This window comes from Falco rusticolus, chromosome 2 (genome assembly GCF_015220075.1).
Source record: "Falco rusticolus isolate bFalRus1 chromosome 2, bFalRus1.pri, whole genome shotgun sequence".
NCBI lineage: Eukaryota > Metazoa > Chordata > Aves > Falconiformes > Falconidae > Falco > Falco rusticolus.
The window spans coordinates 55,475,906-55,498,153 of NC_051188.1; the positions used below are offsets into that span (position 1 = coordinate 55,475,906).

The following is a 22,248-nucleotide window of genomic DNA, read 5'->3' on the forward strand; positions in this document are numbered from 1 at the left end:
CACAGCTCCATCCAAGCAAGCAATTAGAAGCCTAAGCACATTTTTATTTCACCAGGCAGGTATTTAAACTCACATATAAGAAAACTTCATTCTTGCCTCATCACTCTCTAGGAATGGTTCTGTTTAGCATGTTCTATGCTATAATTTTAATAAGCATCTCTCCCTCTGGTTTCTTAACTTCCCACATAACAATGAAAATATTTGCTGCAAAGTAACTAATGTTATATTACTGTCTCTATTATTGACATTACTATTAACACAGTACAAGACAATGCCTATCACTCGGTTAATTACAGTATAAACCTTATTCCAAACCCTCATCCTGTTCTTACTGCCACCACTTCATAGTTTTTCACATTTTTAGTGGAAACAAGTCATCCCTTATGTGGAAAAGAAATGCTACCTGCTAGCCTTTGGACACTTAAAACCCTTTGGGACCATGATGAAAACTCTATCATATAAACTTAATAAATGTCACAGAATTCAACTGGATTAAAATAATTTTACAACCATGTCAATACACCATTGTATGAACCCCCCCATATAATTAAAAGCAGTGAACTTTGAGCATCTGCATCGCTCAACATGTAGAAACTATATTTGACCAGCAGTTTTTCTGTCTCTGTACTCTTATTTTATTCAGCTGGGTTGAATTCTTCCAAACGTAGATATCACCTGCAATAGCTATGGGTAAGGCTTTCAAAAAACTAGACTTGAATGAACTGATGATCATCTGCTTTCAGGAGAAAAGAATGCTGCACACAAAGAAAAAAAGTGGAACTTAAATCCATGTAGTCTTCTTTACATACAAAAGATGACTAGTTCCAGTGAGTATCTCCACTATGCAACAACAAAGCCTTCAGTATGCAGAAACAAAAGACATCCTGCATCAGGCAACAACCCAGCTGACGGGGGAGTAACTTTTTTTTTTTTTAATAATAGCATAGCTGCTTCTTTTCTCTGACTTCTGTTCTGGGGGGGGGGGCGGGGGGAGCAGGTAATCAAGAGAGGCTTAGAACAACTGTTCATTACTATTTTTATCAGATTCTCAATTATAAGAAAGTAATACGCTCTAAGTGCCATCCTGCCAAGAGGCTAGCAAACCTTCAGATACAAGATGATATAAGGACTCTAAATACAGTTTTTGTAATAAAATACAGAGATCTGAGAATTAATGCTAAACATGGCAAACAAATTCCTATAGTTTCCAGCCTACTGTTCCATCTACCTGCTAGAACATTCCAGACAAATTATTTTCCAGAAACCTGACTTTGCACTTGTGGCATATGAACTTTTCCCTCTTCCTCCTGCTCCAGTGGAAAACAAATGATCACAGAAAGTATCAGAGCTCTCAATGAAACGTGGTAACCTGCATAGGCTCTGCCTTCAGAAGTTTTGAGCTCATACCTAACACTTCTCTGATTCAATGTCTCATTTGAAAGTAAGACCGTAGAAGAGAAGACCTATGACCTACCGGACTTCTGCGAACTTCCCTTCTTCGGCTCCAGCACCAGAGATGAGACTATTCCCAAAACTGCCTTAGTTTTTTTCCTGTATTGCAGCCTTTCCCACATTCAGCTTCTAAAACTCATCAAATTTTTGTTTATGAGCCATAATGACCCACTCTTTTGTCTGTTCCCTTGGTCTCCTCCTGTCCAACCATTTCTAAATAGTGGAAAGGCCAGTGGCTCACTTCTAGTTAGCACATTTACTCTTTACAGGTCTAGCCTCAGTCGGTTTGTACAGGGGTGTGAAAATGGTCCCTCAAAGTCCCTTACTAAGGAAGCTTCATGTAATGCATCAGGTAGGAATTTCTGCAAAGGATCAAGTGACTTCAGAGGACTTTTGAAGACTGCTATATTCCTGTCAGATCTGTTCTTTCCCAGACTACAGGAGGACAGCATACTGCTAACACCTACTCACAAGTATTCCAGAAAATCAGATGGGGAACAAAACTAGGAAGAAATTGCTCCGGTCCCCAAAGCTGACTATGCTTACCTTAAAATAGTAAAGACCTTACTCAAGTAAGAATAACGCTTTGCTAAAGTTTCTAAGTCTACTGCATACAGGGGTGCAGGGGGAATATATACCAACAAGGCATTTTAAATACTACAGCATTATATTGACAATGTTTATAGCAGACCAAGTCACTCTCTTACCTGAGGTATAATTGAAATTTTCTTCCGCAAGTCATGGAGTCCTAGCTCTGATGTCAAGTATTTATCAATCCAAATCCTTCCTTCGGGTTCCGCCAAGCGAAAGAGGGCTGCTATCAGAGAGCTTTTCCCAGCTCCAGTTCTTCCCACTATTCCAACCTACAGAGCAAGCCAAGCTTGTACAATTAAACTATGAACTTTTCAGAATAAATTATTTTGTCAAGCAACAGTTTTACAACATCACAGGATTTATAGTAGAACAAGGACCAAATAAAACTTCTTTATAATTAACATTTTTCCAAGAGGAAGAAACCTCCCTCCCCAGTTAGTTTGGATTCAGGTGACATTTGGATACACAAAAATTTCTTTGATCATGTTCAAAGGTGGAAGATTTTCCCTTAATGTGTGGTGTTTCATTGTGTAAACAAAATAAAGTGGCACGGTGTATAGAGTTATGTGATTCAAGGCTGCTAATTTTTATACTAAACCTGGTTTGCTGGGTGATGTTAGGCAAATCATTTCAGGCATGCATCTACTTCTCCACCCAAAAAAGGACTCCCATAAAGCACTTTGAGAACAACATATTCGCTGTCTTCCCAACTTAAATAACTGAGACTGATTTTGGTTAGTATGGTTAAGGTAAAGTACTTTAAAGTACTCAAACTCTAAAACCAAAACTAGCAGGATTGTGACCAGTATTCATGCTTCAGACAGCTTCAGCACAGAGGACACAAGTATTGAAACTACAAGGCCATGTGAGCAAGTTGTGATTCCCTTCCAAACAGAAGAAACAGTGAATAATAAGATCATAGTGATTCAGGCTTCTGTATACTCCCAAAGAAAAATCAGAAGCTGTACACAATGTGAAAAAAAAAATGATTTCAGAAAAAAAGACGCAGAGACAACAGAAAATATGGGTTTGCTAACTTAATTGACAAGGGGTTAAGACCTACAAATATTTCATATGAAACCAACACTCAGGAGAAAGTCGGCCCATTAATAAATGAGACATATAATTAGTGGTGATTAAATACTACTTGAAGAACAAACATTTTAAAATATTGTCTTCAGGTAAAGGATTCTTAGAGAAAACAATACACAGTAATCAATTGTATCGGAGAAGGTGATGGGTGTAACCATCTACACAGATCTGATCTGGCAGGTTTTGTTATTTCCTGCACTCAGTTTGAATCACTACCTTTCCAGAAAGAAATCAACACGCTGGAAAGAGTTCAGAGAAGTGAAACATAAAATTAATATGGGTTGGAGATACTGATTGGATGAGGAAGGATTTATGAGGATTAAACATGTACAATATAGCCTCGTGAAGTGATTGGGGTGCAGAAGGGAAGAAACATGAAAATCTTCATGAGTATACGTACAGACACCAGAGGGCAATTACCCACTGCCTGAGACTCAGATGTATGCAGTAATGACTGCTGGAATGAAATTAAACACAGGAAACCACATTGAAGAGTAAGAAGAAACTCTCTAATAGTCAAAGACACTAAGCTCAGACAAAGCAGCAGTGTCCACATTTAATCAAAAATACACAAAACACTAAAAAAGTATACTGCAGTGAGCAACCCAGGCTGCACAATCTAAAAGGTGTTTTGTACTTCTATTTTCCGATTCAACAATTTAATCCAACAATTCATTATTGCACTATTGTATATAAACTAATTAACATTTATACAGTGCTTATTCTTAAAGACACAGCCTAATATAAGCAAATCTGTTGCAATAAATGATAAAATGTCTAGTAATCTAAACGATATCAGTGAAACAATGGAAAAATAGTTCTGAACAGACACACTACAGCTCAGAAGGAAAATGCTGAATGGTGAACACAGACACCCAGAGTTGTGAAAATAAAAGTTCAATTGTTTCTCTGTAAATGTCAGTGATATAAAGTATTGTATTAAGGATATAAAGAAAAAAATATAAAAAATACATTGATACTTAAAATAAAAATGCAGCTGCTCTGCATATTGTCAAAATCCCACTTTCAGTCTGGCATCAAATGAAAGGACTATGCTCTTCAGTATTTAAAGGAATCTATTTGTATTTTTGGTCCAATTGACTACAGGCTGCTGAAAATTGACATGAATTTGAAACAGCTCTCAGTATGCACATAGTATTTTTTTTTAATACACTGTATTCTTCAGAGGCCCATGTTCACAGCCAGAGCAAGTACAGCAACAGCCTGCAAATGGAAGTCCCAGCCACCTAGCAGGAATCACACGGCCAGGATTTTGTTGCCCAATGTAAGCCATATGCATACATAGGAGTATACCCATTACACTGGGCTCATCGTTACTCAAGCGTCACCCGTACTTCAAAGCAGAGCTGCACAAAAAATGAGAGCGAGATTTACAGCATGTCAGCTACTCCACTGAAACTGCTCGTGTCTTTGTTATCCCTCAGGCAACCTCCCTTTCGTGCAGTGCTGTGAGAGTATTTACGTGAACAGCTGCCATACCGTAAATCTAGACCCTTACCCTTCTAACTTTTTCATGTAGCCATATCCTCAGATTTAGGATCTGTCTGGACAAGGTGCATTTAACAATATATTAGTCAATAAGCATTCACAAGCACCCTAAAACAAAGACAGTGGTGTTTAAAACCCAAGGCGGAACATGCTAACCTGCTGCTGCTGCAGCTACAGTAGCTGAAGAGGTCAATCACAGCCAGCTGCTGGCAGAGCTCCTTACACAAGCGCCCTCCGGTCTGTCTCCGGTAGACTACCCTAGGTTAGCAAAGATGGTCAAAGAGGGTCCTTCCTAGCCTGCTTTGACTGTAGGGAAATACCGAATGCTGAGACAAGCAGATCAAAAGAGACCCTAATGCATGAGTGATCTGCTAGTAATCACCTCCCCCATTCCTACTCTACCTACAGCTTCCCAAATTGGGCACTGCGGGGGCTACAAGAAAACCTTCAAGCACGGCAGAAGTTTAAACTCATTCATCCTGCCAGTGGCACTGCAGCCACCAGAAATCTATCTGTATGACCCAGGGGTCTCAACAGGCAGAAGAGGTCTCACTGACAGCTGCACGGGCAGAATCCCTAGCAGATTTGGAAACGTGCTTCCGAAGAGACTCTTCTCCATAATTAAAACCAATATAAGGAACACAGATGCTTGGGAGATTTCTTTTACACAGTGGCAGTCTACTGCAGTATTGTGCAGAACATCATAGAAAATAAACACAAGTTCTTGGCAATAGTTTCAAGGCAGACAAATTCACTTCAGGATGACACAACCACAGCATAATCACTCAGCAAAAACAAATACCCCCAGTCATCCCTCTCCCTCCTGCACCCATCAAGGGTTGAGTCATACATTGCTAATATCTCTTGCTTCCGTTTTTTTTTTAAATTTTATTTTATTTCAGTCTCTCACTAAGAAATGTAAGTCGTCTTGTCTGCTATTACATTGCAGTAATATGTAACAGCTAGAGAGATGGCCCATAGGCAAGAAAAGTAGAGAGCATATAAACATCCCTTTTGCTCTCCTTCTTAAACACCATTTTTAATCCACCCATACCTAATTCCATGAACTCATCTCCACGCAGCAAAGTTGGGTTGAATTCTTGTAACATGCATGTTATTAAAAAGGTCCACTTGAGGAATGAAACAGGTTTGGGACTGAATGGAAAAGCATGTTACAAATGAGGCCAGGCCAATGACTGTAGAGAGTTGAACTAGCCTCCTAGGGAAGATATCCTAATCAAAAAAGTACATGTGCATTTGAAATGTAGCAAAGCACAAATTAACACTGCAGGGCTCTAATTTAATTTTGTCTGTGGGGGAGACCTTCCCTGCAGCACTCTTTCAGCTGGGATAGAGTCAAAATTGGGGAGGAAGAGTCAAATTAGCAGAGGAGGAAGAGTTTTATTTCTATGTTTCTTTTGGCTACCAATCTAATTAATGGCAACAGTTAATTGGATTGGTAGCCGAAAGGAACCGAAATAAAATCACAATTCTAAAGTTATGCAACTGATTTGTATTTCTTTCTTCTCTCTTCCATTTCAGGCTCTGTGCAGGAGCATGCACATTCCTTATCTTTAATTGTCTCTGCTCACCTTGTTTGTTGACAACCTTCATTCCGTTTATGTTCCCTCTATTGAATCCCTGATTTCCTAACGCACTTCCACTGCATTTGGACTTGAACAAACATTTTGGGCTTAGCCGGTATTTTGAATGTCTGCAACTTTCTAACAGAACCCAAATTTTATCAGAAAACTACTGAATACATTTAACCCTTTATTTTCACAGACAGAAACGTCATGTTCCCAGATGCATTTATGATGCATTTACAAGAAATAAACAGGCTCCAACTTCTGTTAATAAATATGACTAAGACTTATTTTTTAAAAGAACACTTACTAATTTTCTAACATCCACATATTTTATAATGTATTTTTATCATACAGCTTCTTGTAGCATCTTTCTGTGAATGGCCAAAGACAGCCGTATACATACCTTTTCTTTTGGTTTAATTAAAACAGACAAATGTCTTAACACCAAAGGTCCATCTAGACTGTAAGTGAAGTTAACATTTTCAAACGCAATCATTCCTTGGCTTGGCCATTCAGGTGGTGGATGCTTGTTGGTCTCCCAAGGAGCTTCTTTTTCAAGTTCTGTGTATTCCATTACTCTTTCTACTGATATCATCTAAGGGGAGGACAGAAGACATATATATGTAAACTTCAGCTTACTGCATATATTGCAAATACTACATGCATATGAATGTGTGTGTGTGTGTGTATCTTTACTATAAAGATTCAATGCATATTATTCCAGAACTTTTCTTTTAAGCACAGGTAAGAGGATTTGGTACCATCCTACACTTACTTTATACAACTGAAAAACTGCATCTCATGTCCTACTACAGACCCAGATCTATCATTATGCATAAATCCATACCTAAACATTAATTTCTAATCAGTGGGATTAATTACAAATCTAAGTCATGCATAATTAGTAAGAAATAGAAGCTATGAGAATTGTCTGTCAATCTTGGCTATGATGACACCATTTCATCATTTCATTCTGTGTTGGGAAGACAAAGCTAGAAATTAAACTGCCATACGAGCTACAGGCAGACACACGATAGGTACTAGCATCAAGCTACCAGCTTCATCGTCCCTTTTCTTGTCCTCATCATTACAACTGTGTTCACCCTCCGTAAGTCTTTCAAATACGTTTGTCACAAGCAACCCCACAATTCAAGACAGTGGTCACCATATTATTAGTGACTTGTATGCAGTAAAACTTGTTTTCCTATGTAATTTATGCCAAATAGGAAAGAAATGGCAATATTTTGTGATGCCTCTGATCTTACGGAAAGGAGAAGAAACTGAAGATGAGCTATCTAGACACTTTTTTCCCCTTAGGCAAAAAATAAAAGTTCTGTTTTAGGCTCTGGTGTGCATCCTCACCCATACATCTTCTCAACACAATTAACAGTATTTAATGGTATCCACTCACAGATGGATTCTGAAAAGAAAACATCATAAAGGTATCCAGTAGGCATATGTTGCCTGGAGTGCCTTTAAGGGCAGAGGTCGCCTGGCAGCAAGTTCTCTGACCTCACTGCCACCTACCCTTCCCACATTACAAAATAAGCTCCAAGGACAAAAGCAAACACATAAGGAAGGAATAATGGAGCAGGATAGAAAGGAAATGTTCTTGCCTCCCCAAAATGTAGTCAGTCTTTAATAACAAGGGATATTTGGTGGATGTCCACCTGTCAAAGAAGTTGACGCTAATCATAGCTCCACAAAATGATCAGCATTCCACCTCAAAGCCAGCTTAGTGAATGGCAAGCCTTTCTCCTCCAAAGTATTCTGAATCACAGCCTCCAAGAGCGTAACTTGCTACATAAGAGAGCCCCACAGACCTGACGCTTCCAAAACTTCCCAGCTGGTATGAAAAAACCTGAAAGCTTTGTTCACACTTCTCAACAAAGTCTGTCACTACTAGTTTATTCATGTCTGACAAATGGTCTGAAGAAGCAATGTGCTAGACAAAAAAATACAAACTGAACACTATTATTAATTTTATCTGTTATTAAACATGGCTTTGTAACTTCTACAAATTTTCTATTACCTAGGCTATGGCTATGCCTAGCAAATCATAATTACAAGTAACTTTCAGGTGTCAACACAATACAAACCCCCCAGGTTTATGTTCAGTATGTCCTTTTTATAGTCTTTTTTCTTATATAGTAACTGAAGAAAGTGAATAGGCAAACACTGGAACATACTAGTAAATATTGTAAATTGGTGGAAGGCGTTTTACTTTACATATTTTGGAAACCACACAATCCTCTCAGCTGAATATAAACAAATACTTCCAAACATTTTTTAACTTCTAACAAATTAAGAAGATAGAAGCTTTTACAACAAACTAACAGGACCTTAAAAATGCAATGTGGGATATAAATAAAATTTAAAAATACAATAATAAATAATAAATTAACACACACACACACCAGTTAAAAAACTTACTTACAGAGAGGGATTCATTTGCTGGGATTTTAGCAAGTTGTAATGCAATTGCATTGTAACTAGACAGTCTCCTTTCTGCTGTAAAGGGAGATTGTAAAGCCTCCCTTACTATGAATGGAGAGGGACAGTCACTGTGCACAATCCATCTGAATGGACAGTCAAGATCAGTCAGACAAACTACACCCTAGAAGGAGCGATTTTTCTTTATGGACTGTTAAGTGGTGCCCCAATCACTTGCTAAGGTATTAATGTCCTAAGTTAATTAAGACCTCATGTCATAACCATGAAACGGAACCGAGAGGTGAAAAGGAAGAAATAAACATTACCAGGTTTTCAACTTCAGCACTTTGTCTAACACCCCACTGGAATGTTCCCATGAGGGTGATTGCATAGGATAGCGCCAAACCAACCTGCCCTGCGTTCAAAGCTGCAGAACCAAGAAAAAAAGAGAAACAAATAGGTACACTGGTAATTACACAAAGTCCTAGTTAACTTAACTTTCATGAGGTTACTTACGTGATGGGAGTATCACAGCCAGAATTCTGTTTGGTTACACTGTACCTGCCACCTCTGCAACAAGTAGCTCCAGGCAGAATAGCTACTTACTGCATTTTTTTTGCTAAGTTTTAGAAATTGTCTGTATATTTGAAAAGATAATACCACTTCTCCTTGGCCTGGCATTTTATCTAAAAACTGAATTTCAGTCTCAAGACCATATTTACATAGCTTGTTAGGGTCATCCCTGTCTGGCAGAGTATTAGCAACTTTTCATTTTTTTTCTAAGGGAATTAAATCAGCCCCTAAACCTAAGCAAAAAATTAGCATTAAATGATTCTGAAGTAAGTTAAGAACATTTACATCAACTCTGTACTCTTGTAAGTGATCAGATAAAATAACAGGACAGAATATTTATTCCCCTGTTTATATAAGTATTTATTGTGTTCAGTGGGTCTACCTCTCACAAAACAAATGAATTGTCTGCCCCAATATTAAGCATGATTGTCCTCTGTCTTACTTGAACTTTATCCTAGCGTAGCTTTATTGACTTCAAGAGAGCTACTCCTTATCCAGAGGCAAAGAAAGATTCAGGACCATTGTTTTGACTTGTCTTTTGCATTCTAATAACATCAAACTTAGCTCAAAATTTTCAGTGTTGAGCAGCAGTGTTCAAATTTTAAAACACACATGCATATATAGAACTTATTCAAAGGAAAAAGAAAAGAAACAAAACCAGCAAATTACCGCTAATTTTCATGTCCAAGGTAATTACTCCTTCCTTCATATTTTAGATGACTATCTCATTCTAGTACATCTAACCCAATTACATCCTGGATGATGCATACACTAATGACAGTTCATGAGCGACAGTGAACATAAAACGTATTATTACAAGGCTATTTTCTTTCTGGAACTGGCCTATCCTGCTGACCCGAGATATTAGAAGAATATCCCTAGGAATTTTAGCTTGCCTTTTGGCCTACTGTGCCATATGTAGAAAGGAAAAAGTTGTTAAGAAGCAGCTCTGTGGGTGTTTCAGTATGAAAAGCAAAGACATGTAGGCCTAAAAAAGAAAGGCAAAGGTGGGGAAAAAGAAAAATATTTATTTGTTTTTATTGCTCTGAAAGTCAGAATCTCAAAAGTGAAGACTACAGCTCTTCAAGTCTGTCTGTACATTTGGGGATGATGGTGGATGCATGCCTAAGCCCGGAAGATGTCTGAACTGCCTCCAGTATTTGCAAGAAAGCAGATACAGCCCCAATGCCCTAGACTGAGGAAGAGATCATGATCTAGAAAGAAACATTTCATTTAATTACAGTCCTTAAACAATTGGAAACAGCAATCTATGAAAAAGAATTAGACATTACTATACATGGTAATTACTGAGTGAACTTTTTCTAACATCTGTACTTACTCTTGGCGAGAAGCAGGGAACCAAAAGCAACCACTATAACAAAAATGGCACAGATGGCATCCAGACGCACAGCAAACCACCTCGAGGTCGTCAAAAATAGAAACCAGGCCTCTAAAGTGTATTTTACAAAGACATAAGAACAGTGGATTATTAGAAAACCAATCTGTATAATTATTACTAAATTAATTTATGTTAATACTGTAAGTTGTTAAAAAACAGCATTGCAATCCTCAAGTGCATGTCTGCATGGACTGATGATGATCAGAACATTGTCCAGTTTTCTCATAATGGTCTAACATAGTTTTCACACCAATAGCAAGTACAACAGGACCACAGCGAGTATAACATACAGTACTAGGAAGAAAAAGAAGTCGTCAAGGCCTGAAGCATGGTCTGCTTCCTTAAAATGGAAGCCTTTTTTTAACTCTGGTGGACTCGGGAGTCTTATACAAAAAGCAGAAGTACAACTACACTGCTGTAGCTGGACTACACTCTACAAGTTTTCACCTAGAACATTGCACAACACAGCTGTCAGACCCAAGTCTTCAGAAGGCAGCTGCAGCTGGTTAAGCTCCCATAAGAGCTGCTCAATACAGCCAGTGGGGTTACAGAGCTATTCAATTGACTAAATGCACATAGGTACTTTTGGGAAAGCTCACAGGTGGACATGTCCACTGGGCACCCACATCCAGGGCTCCACAGTTTGGTGCTAAATTCCATCCCAGACAGATATACTACAGTACAAGATACAGGAGACGGCAGGAAAAGACGTTGCCATACAGAAGGTGAAGTGTTTGAATTCAGGGCTAAAACCAGAAGTCAAGTAGCCATAGCAAAGTATGGCATTATTTATCGCTTAGGCTGCGGTCAGATGAATTGTTCCAGCTGTTACCAAGTCACAGCAGAGGGTTACCATTCCAACCCTTTCTGCATTGCTTGTCATAAGATCAGCGCCGCTTCAACTGTTTCAGTGTTCCTTAGGCCAATGCCGGGAAAGATTAAAACTAAAGAAATTCTCCCTTTTACACACAAAAAAAATTATAATAAAAATAAAATAAAACGTGAGGAGGTAAGTCTGGTTTTAAGCCAGATCATTTTGGATGGCCAGATTACGGGGTGACCGAACCAACTATTCAGTCAACAGAACTCCATGTCACTTCTGGAGGGCAGCGGAGGGAAAGAGCAAGGATGACAAGAGGCAGCCAGGTGAGGTCCAAAGCTGGTAACCTCTTAGTTCCATTTATGTCAGCTCTAACTGCCTATGCCTGAACACACATTCACCAGCCAGTTTCATTAAACAAGACATTTGATATGGTCTGATGGGCAGTCATATACTTAGGCACACAGAATGACATATGCAGAAGAGTGCCTCATCAAGTCACAAACCTAGTTCCAGAAATGGAATTCACCATGATAATATAGGTACCTCTCTGAAACCCAGGAGCCAAGTGTCCCTGGAAAAAGCCTACAGTGGCTTCCTGGTGACAGGAAAGGTCATTTTTGGTGCAATACTGTACTTATAAGACCAGGAAACGGAACACTTGGGTTGTAGGATTTTCAGCTCCAAGGTTTTGCTCCATTGATCCTGCTGTCCAGGAAAGTGCACTAAACTGCCAGCTTGGGATGGTCATTCTGCAACCTCCCTGTATAACCAGGGTCACTGTGCATGCAGGAAGGAATATGGCAATCACGGGGACTACCGAAGACTCATCATGGTGTAACTTCTGATGACTTATGAGCTTGCTTATAGAGATGTTGTACTGGCAGGAAGGAAACTTAGGTTTGGTCAAACCTCAGTAAACCTTTTAGATATTTATCTCAAGATTATTTAATATCAAATTAATAGGCATCCCTGAAAGAGGGTTTGAAAAGGGTGTCCTGTTTCCCAGGCTCAGCCCTAAATAGACAGGAGGATACCACTTCACCCAAAAGCGCTAAACAAATCCGTTGCTGGTTGGGAGACTCTTCTGCAATGCAGGAAAGAATTCAAAATTCTTTGGGAGACTTAAGAACTCAGCACTCCAACTTTGTGAGATAGTATGAAACGTAGTTGGTTACTTCTTGCACACATTTAGTATCAAAGAATCATTTAGGATGGAAGCAAACTCCGGAGGTCTCTGGTTCAAACTCCTGTTCCATGCACAGTCTGCTCCGAGGTCAAACCACGTTGCTCCATGCTTTATGCAGTTCAGGTCTTGAAAATCGACACAGATGGAGCCTGCACAATGTCTCTGGGCAACCTGCTCCTCTGCTTGACTGTCCTCATAGTGAAATAGATTTGCCTTGTATCCATGTGAAACCGCTCTTGTTGCAACTTACACTCATTTTCTTGCTCCTCCCACCATGCACCACTGTGAAGACCCCGATTATCTTTTTGGTAACATCCTTGCAGGTACTGGAAGGCAGCTATTAAATCCTCTGTAAGCCTTCTCTTCTGCAAGCTGCACAAGCTCAGTTTCCTCAGCCTCTCCTCAGAGGGAGATCTCTCTTCTTAGTCTCCTGACCAACTCAGTGGCTCCTCCACTGAACTCACACAAGTTTGTAAGAGTGTTTCCTGTAGCTGGGGGTCCATAACTGGATGCAGTATTCCAGATGTGGCCTAACAAGTGCTGAGGGGGATAATCACTTCCCTCCTCCCACTAGCTGTGCTCCTGTTAACACAGCCCAGCTGTCAGCCTTCTTTGCTGCCCAGACACACTGCTGGCTCATATTCCCTTTGAGGACCAAAACCTGAACACACACTAAGCAAGCTGGTACACCCCCAATTCTCTGTTGGGAAAGACACCAAGATGAAGCACGTAGGTACATAAAAGAGTACAACTAGAAGCACTGAAGCTTGATCTCAAAAGCAGGTTCCTTTTTGTATAGTGAAACTTTTATATGCAGTTACTGAATAAAGCTGTCTTTTAATACAAAGCTTAAAAAACAACTTTGTGTTCCCCTGCTGTCAGCTACTGTAACATTACTTTGGCCAGATAACTAGCAACTTGAAAATATTAAGAAATGGGGAATTCAAAATTGGAGGCGCCTTCCTGGAAGACAGGTCACAAGTTGCTGGGCTCAACACAGAGGTCAGTCTGCATGATTCTACAGCCCCGTGATAACTGTACTTCAGAAAAGATCAGCTGGTCTGGTCTGAAACCTTAGAGGTCTATAAATCACAAAAAAGCCGTACAATATACTTGTGCATCTTATGATAAAGGAAATTCAAGATCTTACCTAACAAACACAAAATCCAAAACTTGCATTCTGCATCTTGAAAAACATTGTAATAGAGAACATTTAATTGATAACGGTAAAGAATCACATGTTAATACCATATACTAGGTTTAAGCCCTGAAAGCTGCTCAAAGTAAAAAAAGAAGTTAGATTTATGAAACTTTTCCAGTATGATTTATATTAATCATGTCTGCCCACTCCTAGCACAGTACTTAATATTAAATGCTTCATAATATAGCTTATTTCCTACCCTTTCTCTTTTTAAAGATGGAACCCAGGAAAATGTCAAAAATGATTCTTTAAACATTCTTAGCAGGCATACTTTAAAATATTTATCTTAGACATTGTTAAAACATATGTGTGGGTATCTCAAATTATATTACAGCCCAAAGTAAACTCTCAAAATCTAGACAGATAATAACATTTTTGTTCTAATAGAGAAATTTTACCCTAAAGAGACAAATGCACAGCTCCTACTGATTTTAATGTACATTATACACAAGTTGCTGAGGGCATAAGATATTTCCCTCCTACAGAGCAAAGTATTTGATTTTTCACATCAATTCATCACAAACCTGAGTGGAGGTCTTGGTGTGCATCAAATAATTTTTGAAATCTTTCCTCTGCTTTCAAAGCCCGAATAGTCCAAAGTCCCTGGAGGGATGACGACAAGTGGGAGAACACTGGACTTCGAGCTACAAAGGGAAATGAGAGTAACTTAGCAATAGCTGAGGGACAACATTTAATTCTTTTTGTACTACGCTAATCTTTAATCCTACTATTTGTATTTAACCATTTGTATTTAAAGTTACTGTATTGCATCCTTTTAGAATAAATATGCAGTATCTTTAACCAAAGTTCTCTTACTCAAATAGAATCGGACAGCCAGACAGCTTAATTTATAGAAAAATGCCTTATGTTTTTAACAATAGCTGTCACCGAAGAACTTTATTAATGACATGAGGCACCCATGTCTGTTATTCATAATGCTTAATACTTCATATCATAGTCAAGCTAAAGTCAGGCACAAGACTCAGATTAGGTCAGAAACATCATTAATATGTGCATGCAAGGTTCCAAAGATCAGCAACTTAGCATGTTCTTAACTAGCTTTACTTACAGATAGTTAAAACTGTCATACCTAAGGTTTATCATTATGCAAAACAGGAGTTAAGCATGTAATTCATTAGCTGAGAACCAAGGCAATAAGGAAGTTATTTGCATAGCAAAAGAAAAAATCTTTGATGGATTGTCTATAAAATACTAGCATTTCACATAATAATAAGCAGGGTTCAAACTAACATTAAGTCCCGCCAAACTACATACTTGTGGATTCTAGACGTTTAATATCTCTTGATGTGTCTAAGAAATATCGTCGAAGAAAAATGAAAAGAATAAATAGTGGAATTAAGGGGATGAGTATCCAAGGAATCACTGCCACAGCCACAGCCACCACACCAAAAATCTGTAGGAGAGTCTGCAGCACAATAGAAACAAAATAAAAAACTCTTTGCCAGAAGAATTTAATTTAGAACAAGTATAAAACTACTTAACACTATTGAAACACTTAAATATTTAAACATAACTACCAAATTTAAGAGTGGATGCATTGTATAACATATGAGCAACATCAATTTTTAAGTAACCTGAAGAATTTACAGTAATACCTAATTTGACTAATTGTGCAGTTTATTGTTTTCTTCTGCATTATCTGTTCTTTAAGAAATGTCTGTACAAAACTGGTTGATTGAACATTAGTGTCTTTCTTTGTGGACTACTCTGTGACTACTGTAACAAAGTCATAGATGATTAATGTAATAGACAACTAATCAGGGATATGTTTTTTCATTCCAGGTAAAAAGAAATTCTTGAAAGACTGACTTTCAGTTGAAAAGACTAGACAGTCAGAAGGGCAACTTTCAACACAGGCTTGTAACTTTGTCCTAAAACCAACTTTGTCACATTTAGGAAGAAAACCCAGCATCAGGGAAAGCAAGCTTTCTCCTTCCAAAGGTTTGCATTAGGGACACATTAAAAAAAAAAATATCTTAAACACTGCAAGAAGTGTCGTAACAGGCTAGTTTTACCAGGTTTATTTCAGACTACAAGATGAAAAGTTGGCGTACACCTGAATTTACCTTTAGAAAACTAGATATAATGTGGAATGAAGCTTTGTTGCTTAGGACAGTGGGTCCTAGTCCAACTTTCTGAATTAAATCCCCTATTTCCTGCAGACCGCTTCACATCCTTCACATCATACTTCGTTTGAATACATTACTAAAAGCATTATCTGCACACAAATTTATTTCAGAACACCAGCTCTGTGTGTGTATGTATGTATGGCAGGAGCCCTGGCATACTGAGATCAGGGTATGCCCATTTGCTCCTTAAAAAAAGAGGGAGGGGGGGAAACCCCCACCATACAAGAAGAAAAACCCAGACAACTAAAATACTAGCTCAACACTAAATTTCTGTACTATTTTCATTAACAAATTCCTTTAAAATGACAATATTTTCTCTAAGGTCTCCACTTTATGGACTGTAGAGGAGCCACCTTCATCACATATGACGCACAAGTAGATTCCAACTGAATTTTGTGGCTGCCTGATTTTTGGATGCCAAAAATGCATTGGTGACCACTGGGTCCCGAGAGTCCACGTCTTACAATAAAAAGGCTTCCATACCTTTATCTGTGCATGGAGTTGGAAAAGTTACACAACACGTCAGCTAAGGTTGGATACCAGAGCGCCACCTGGATTTTCAAACCCTTTCAGTGGGAGTGCATACAAAACACGGCCCTTCCTGTTGTGCTTCTGGTAGCCCACACACACATGCGCTAATGCCAAAACGGAGCACATCCTTTTCCCTTACGCCTGTTTTTTTCTCGAGGTTTTGCCGACTTTACCCTAATTTCACCTGACCAAACAGTAAATCCACACACCTTATGCATTACAACTGCATGAGTCAGCACAATTTAGTCCAGCTCTAGGCAAGATCTTAGCTCATGATACAAGATTTATCAGTGTAACAGCCTTGCATCTCATAGATCCTGAAAGCATGTTATAGGGTCTTATAAATCTATTAAGGAATATAGCTATTGGGTAGGTATGGGGTATAAGCTCTGAAAGAAGCTTGCATTACCACTACACTGCTTATCTGTGAGTTAAGGTGTTGATGGCACCATGCTGTTTGACCTTCTAGATACATACATTAGATTGCAGACATTTTACCTAGATTTCATCATGAGGAGGTAAGGCGGCAGCGAGAGTGCACTGTATTTCACTTGGATCAATTATGCACATGGTTATGTCAGCATAAAGCAAGACAAAGCACCTCAACTCCTCACCAGCGCTGCTGTCAGCCCTTCTCTACCTTCTACTTCTCTGGCATTCTTTAAAGCCCTGTAAGCATATTTAGTTTTTATTGTGGGATAAGAAGAAAGGAAATATAGATTCCTGACCTCCTCCAAATTTTCTCCTGTCTAGATCACTGTTTTCCCCAGTACTGCTCATTGTCTCTGCCAAGCCTGTCAGCCATTCACATGCTGATTTCTGAAGCCTCCTTCACCTCCATCTTTATTGGCAAATGGAGATCGAAGTCTGTTCTTTCCTTCTGACAACTCACTCCCAAATCTGCTTTATATGCCTCTTGCCTTCCCCGTTTCCCTCCATCACCTCCTAGACAGTCAAAAAAAAGCAGTTTCTGAAGTACTTCTGTCTCTTCATACCATCAGCCACAAACCTGAAGTGAAGCGTTGAGGAAATCTGTTTCAAGGAAAAGAATTCCGAGGAAAATAAATGCTTAATAAAAAATAAAAAAGCCAAACTGAAGTTATAGTGATGATAAACTACAATATGTTGCAAAGTGCCGGTGGGGGTGGGGGTGGGAGCTGAACTATTAGGATCCAGCTCATGTAAACAAAGCCTTGCTACAGCAAAAGTACAGGGAAGGAAAAGATGGTTAGGATGACTAAAGTAAAAATCTGACACCGCCTTTGGAAGGAATTTTAGATGAGCCTGCACCACCTTATCATTATAAAAATTTATGATAGGGTGGATCAGTCATGTGTGTTGTTTTTTTGGAAAACCAAACTTGCATATAAATTAACTCTTAATGAAGTAGTCTGAAAGCCAGACACAACCATTTGCAGACTGTAATCATACAGTTACTGCGTGAGGTAAGGCAAAGGTTCTAGCTCCCCAGTTTCACAAGAGACAACTAACCTCTTCAGCTGGAGACTGCCCCAACTTCTAGTAGATTTACAGCATGCAAGCTGGAGGACGTGAGATAATCAGCCGGCTGACAATAACGATAACAGGAGTAGTCTGACTGCTCTCCACTCTGGAGACAAGTGGTGAGCTAGGTATTTAGTTTGCACAGCAACAAATGTTCAGGACTGGGTATCTAGGCCTCGTCTGGCAGAATCAGCTTACAATTGCACATTGCATCAGAAGACTAAGCAGGCAAGATCTCCCTACGCAAAAGAAATACGGCCTATAAAACCAACATCTTTTACAGTATTTCTTTATTTCAGCATTTAAGTGTCTTCTGTAATGACTGTGCAAAAAACAATAGCCAAATTAAAAAAAAATAGCAGCCAATTAATCACATTTTATAGCTATCTGCACAGTATTGGAAACAAGGCCACCTTACACAAAAGGTAACAGACACACAGGCTACCAAGTCTGAAGAGACCTGGTTGGAGGAATCTAATTTGCTTCCAAATGGAGCCATACTGTCCAATGTTCACCTTCAAATTTGCTTCAGTCTCCCTGGAGAAAGAAGACTCTCCCACTCACAGACTGCACGTACTCTATCCCTGAAGTACAGAAAAGCATGTGCTGTTTTCTGTCGGGAGTCATCCTCTTGATTGCCTGAGAGATTTCAGTCCTGCTTCGGTCAGTCACTACATTCATTGTGGTTTATTTTTCCTCAAGAAATCTCCTGTCTTACTGGAGCAAGCATATCCTCCTACAACCCTCTGGGGAAGTGAATGCTCTGATCAGCACATACACTTGCGAAATGTGCTTTCCCTTCATCTTCTGGTGACCTACACATTCATAATTCTTATAGGTGCTAAGAGTGATACCCTGGAATTTCTACCTCAAACAGGTCTTGATCTAGGAAGAACGAGGTATTTCTGTCCCACAACCAGACCATGGAAAAGCATTTAGTACAAGGTAAAGAAACAGTACGAAAAAACTATAAAAATCTGGAAAAACATGGGAATCACAAGGTATAAAAGCCATACGTTTATCACAAGGTATAAGCTTTTCCTTTTGTTGCAGAAACTATACCATTTATGTCATGTTAGAAATCTTACAATAAACTGTAAGCCATTTGAAGTCAGTTAATAAAGTTGACAGGACAAAAATGCAAAAGCAAAATCGAGAGTTCAAGATATCTCATGAGAAGTCTACCCTTCTGTCATATAGATCACTGCCCTTCCATAACAGTTATACCCTGAGTTCAATATTTCATGTTTGGCTTAAGTACTTCTTTGAAAAAGGTACCTGGCCTTCATGTGGAATATCATTTTGAATCCCTCAGATCTGCTGGCACTTTGCACTGGTGGGTAATTATAGTCCTTTATCTCCTCATGAATGTACCCTTAAAACACCTCTCTGGTCTTCTCTCTAATGAGCTCAGAGTCAGTTCTTTGAGGTCTACCATTTTCTTCCACAATGCAGAAAGATGTTTTGCACTTTTTTTGTTTGTTTGTTTGGTTTTTTTCAAATGGACCTTACAATGTATTTCAGTATTTCATAAAATACATGCATAAGGGGTACCATGCAGCCGTGGGTCTGTTTAAGCTCCTAGTGTGATTTGTGATGCCAAGTCATCCACATGGGTTTGACAGCTATGATATGGGACCCACTACCATAGGAACCACAACATTCTGGACTTGCAGCTGGTGACCTGGTAGGATCTTTAATGAACAACTGGAGCTCAAGGGATGCGATTTGAGGTGATTTGAGACTCAGAAACCCAAATGTGGGAGTCTACATGCGACCTACAAAGTGAGACTCCTGTCCTAGTTTAGAAGTTTAGAAAGTGATTCATCTAACCTTTAAGTGGATACCTAGTGACCCTATGGTTGAGTTTTTCTCTCGGTTCCACTAACTATATTGACTAGATGCCCTCTGACTACAACGAAGTTAACACCTAGAGCCCAACAAAGAAATACCTAAATTTTGATGACAGAATCTGCAGTCAAATCCCACCCAGGAATTGCAGTGTTCCAGGACTGGTTTTACCAATATTTATGCAGAAGTCAAATATACCCACGCTGCCCTCCTCTCCCCCTCCTCCCCCCCCCCCTCCCCCCCCCAACTTCTGCTCCCTGGACCCCAATATGTACTCCCAAGAATTATGTTAGCCCATGGACGCTGCCATAAAGCCATACTAATTTAAAAATAGCAACGATGCATGTCCTGCATATCCTGGATTTCAAGTTTGCAATCTTAACTGCATTAACTTAGGGCACTCTCAGTCAGGCTGTGCTGTCTGAAGTAAAGCCAGGTCAAGAAACTACAAAACCTCACTCTGTTTGTACTTGCTTGGCATCACCCTTCCTCCTCCTCCCCTCCCCGTGACTAAAATTATTTCCTCGTTGGCTCTGCCAAATAACCGCACACACAATCAATCTCTAATCCAGTTCTGACATTTTCTTTTTCCTTGAACAGTTTTTTTTTCTTTTAACATGCTTTTTCAAACTGACTTGGACTGACTGTCCTGCAGCTCTGTTAAAGCACAACTGCACAGGCGACTGGTTCCACTGGCACACCAGAGGACAAGCTTCCCCGGGGAGAAGACATTGCAACGAGCAGATCAGAGCAATAAACACTTCACTCAGGCCAGCTGCATCCAGAGCAGCATAGTGAACCACATCATAGATTTTTTGCATTTTTTTCTCCCTTATTACAAAAAACCCAGAAAACCTCAAAATAGAAATGCTTTACCTTTGTACTGTAATCCTAAGTACCGCTCTATGTCATTTTACTCACTTAAAGTGGCTGAGTTGAGGTGTGTAGTCTTGTCTTTAAACCACCTTTTTAATAAAATTTATGGCTTTTCTTTCGAAACTGATTAAAAAAAAAGTACATATGGCTGCTTATACTATTGCTTGCATCAAACTGCCAGGAACAGATTTGTCTTGTGAGAAAAAGCAATGAAGACTTATGAGTACAGGAGAAAAAGTGTTGTACGTAACTCCAATATTTAAAAGATGTCGTCCTTTTCTGAAGCAACCAGTGACAGCAATCTTTGCCAGGAATAACAGCTCTCAGCCAGTGTTAATTCAGCTTTAGGAAAATGTGCATCCATGAGAAAATTTGGAATATAAAGACAAGACAACCAATGCACTGAAAGGGAGGAAAAAAGGCACAGCTAGGAAAAAAATGAAAACTGTAATTTCAGATAAACTGAGTGAAAGAAAAAAGTAAGAACTAAGTACTGCCAGCTCAAAAAGCTTCAAAACCAGCAAGCTCGTCTTATCTCCTGCAAGACACCCTCTCCACCTCTGAATCCTGCTATTTGCAATTAGTCGACAAGAGGTTACCTAACTAAATCCGTATGTCACTGCAAATGGGCTGAATACATCTGTTCGATATACCATAGAAAAGTATTCAAAATTCCCAATGACATCCTTAACACTAGTACCTTCTATTTGTTCTTGTCTCTATAAGATAGTCCTTCCGGATCATTGTGTTTTCAAGCAAACAAGCATATACTTAGCTCCTCAGGGCAAATTTTTCAGTGTCACCAACATTCTCATTCATTTCACTTGGCATGCATTTTGCCATTAAGTGAGAATCCTTAATACTTGTTTGAGACCACGCTGAACTGTGTCCAATTGTTCTTTAATAAGTGACCTTACAATAAAAAGAGCATTTTCTTTAATACATTGGGGCACTGCCACCATTCTGTTGTGTTTAAACAGCATCCTATCATCAACAATTGCTTACCCTACATTGAGGGCCAGAAACAGGCTTTCTGGGCACTCTGGGCCAAAAAGCTTAACTACCTTATGCAGGTCTCACTCCCAATAGCAGTTCCCAAAAAAATCAACAGTCCATATGTTGTCTGAGACTTCCAGATATTGATGCTTTAGAAACAGATGCATAATCAAGCTCCGGACTTTGTGATTCTGCCAGGCACTCAAAATACTCCTCCTTTAAAAATCCACACTACATTCTCACATCATATAGAGGTTATTTTCCTTTTTATGATATATTACCTTCACCCATGTAAGAAGTTGGTTGCCAAGGCCCTTTGACCATGGTAATAAATTACTTCCAGCTAATACAGATTTTCCATGAAAAAACAAGCTTTTATCAGAGCCAAAGCTATGGCCTCTACTTATGCATCTCTATGCAGCTCCTGTTCATACCCACTGTACATGAAAACCAATACTGTCAAAGGATCGTGCCAACATCCATTCTTGCA

At 39.2% G+C, this 22,248-nt stretch overlaps 1 protein-coding gene across 1 annotated transcript in view; it reads right to left on the reverse strand.

The window, feature by feature from the left end:
* Positions 1 to 22,248, reverse strand: part of ABCC4 (ATP binding cassette subfamily C member 4) — a 159,757-nt gene that overhangs the window by 33,825 nt on the left and 103,684 nt on the right. Inside the window, exons 21-26 of the mRNA XM_037377169.1 lie at positions 15,127 to 15,277; positions 14,376 to 14,495; positions 10,582 to 10,692; positions 8,996 to 9,096; positions 6,640 to 6,831; positions 2,160 to 2,315 (exon numbers count right to left, since the gene is read on the reverse strand). Of these exons, the coding sequence (XP_037233066.1) occupies positions 2,160 to 2,315; positions 6,640 to 6,831; positions 8,996 to 9,096; positions 10,582 to 10,692; positions 14,376 to 14,495; positions 15,127 to 15,277 (831 nt within the window). The remainder of the gene's footprint in view (positions 1 to 2,159; positions 2,316 to 6,639; positions 6,832 to 8,995; positions 9,097 to 10,581; positions 10,693 to 14,375; positions 14,496 to 15,126; positions 15,278 to 22,248) is intronic.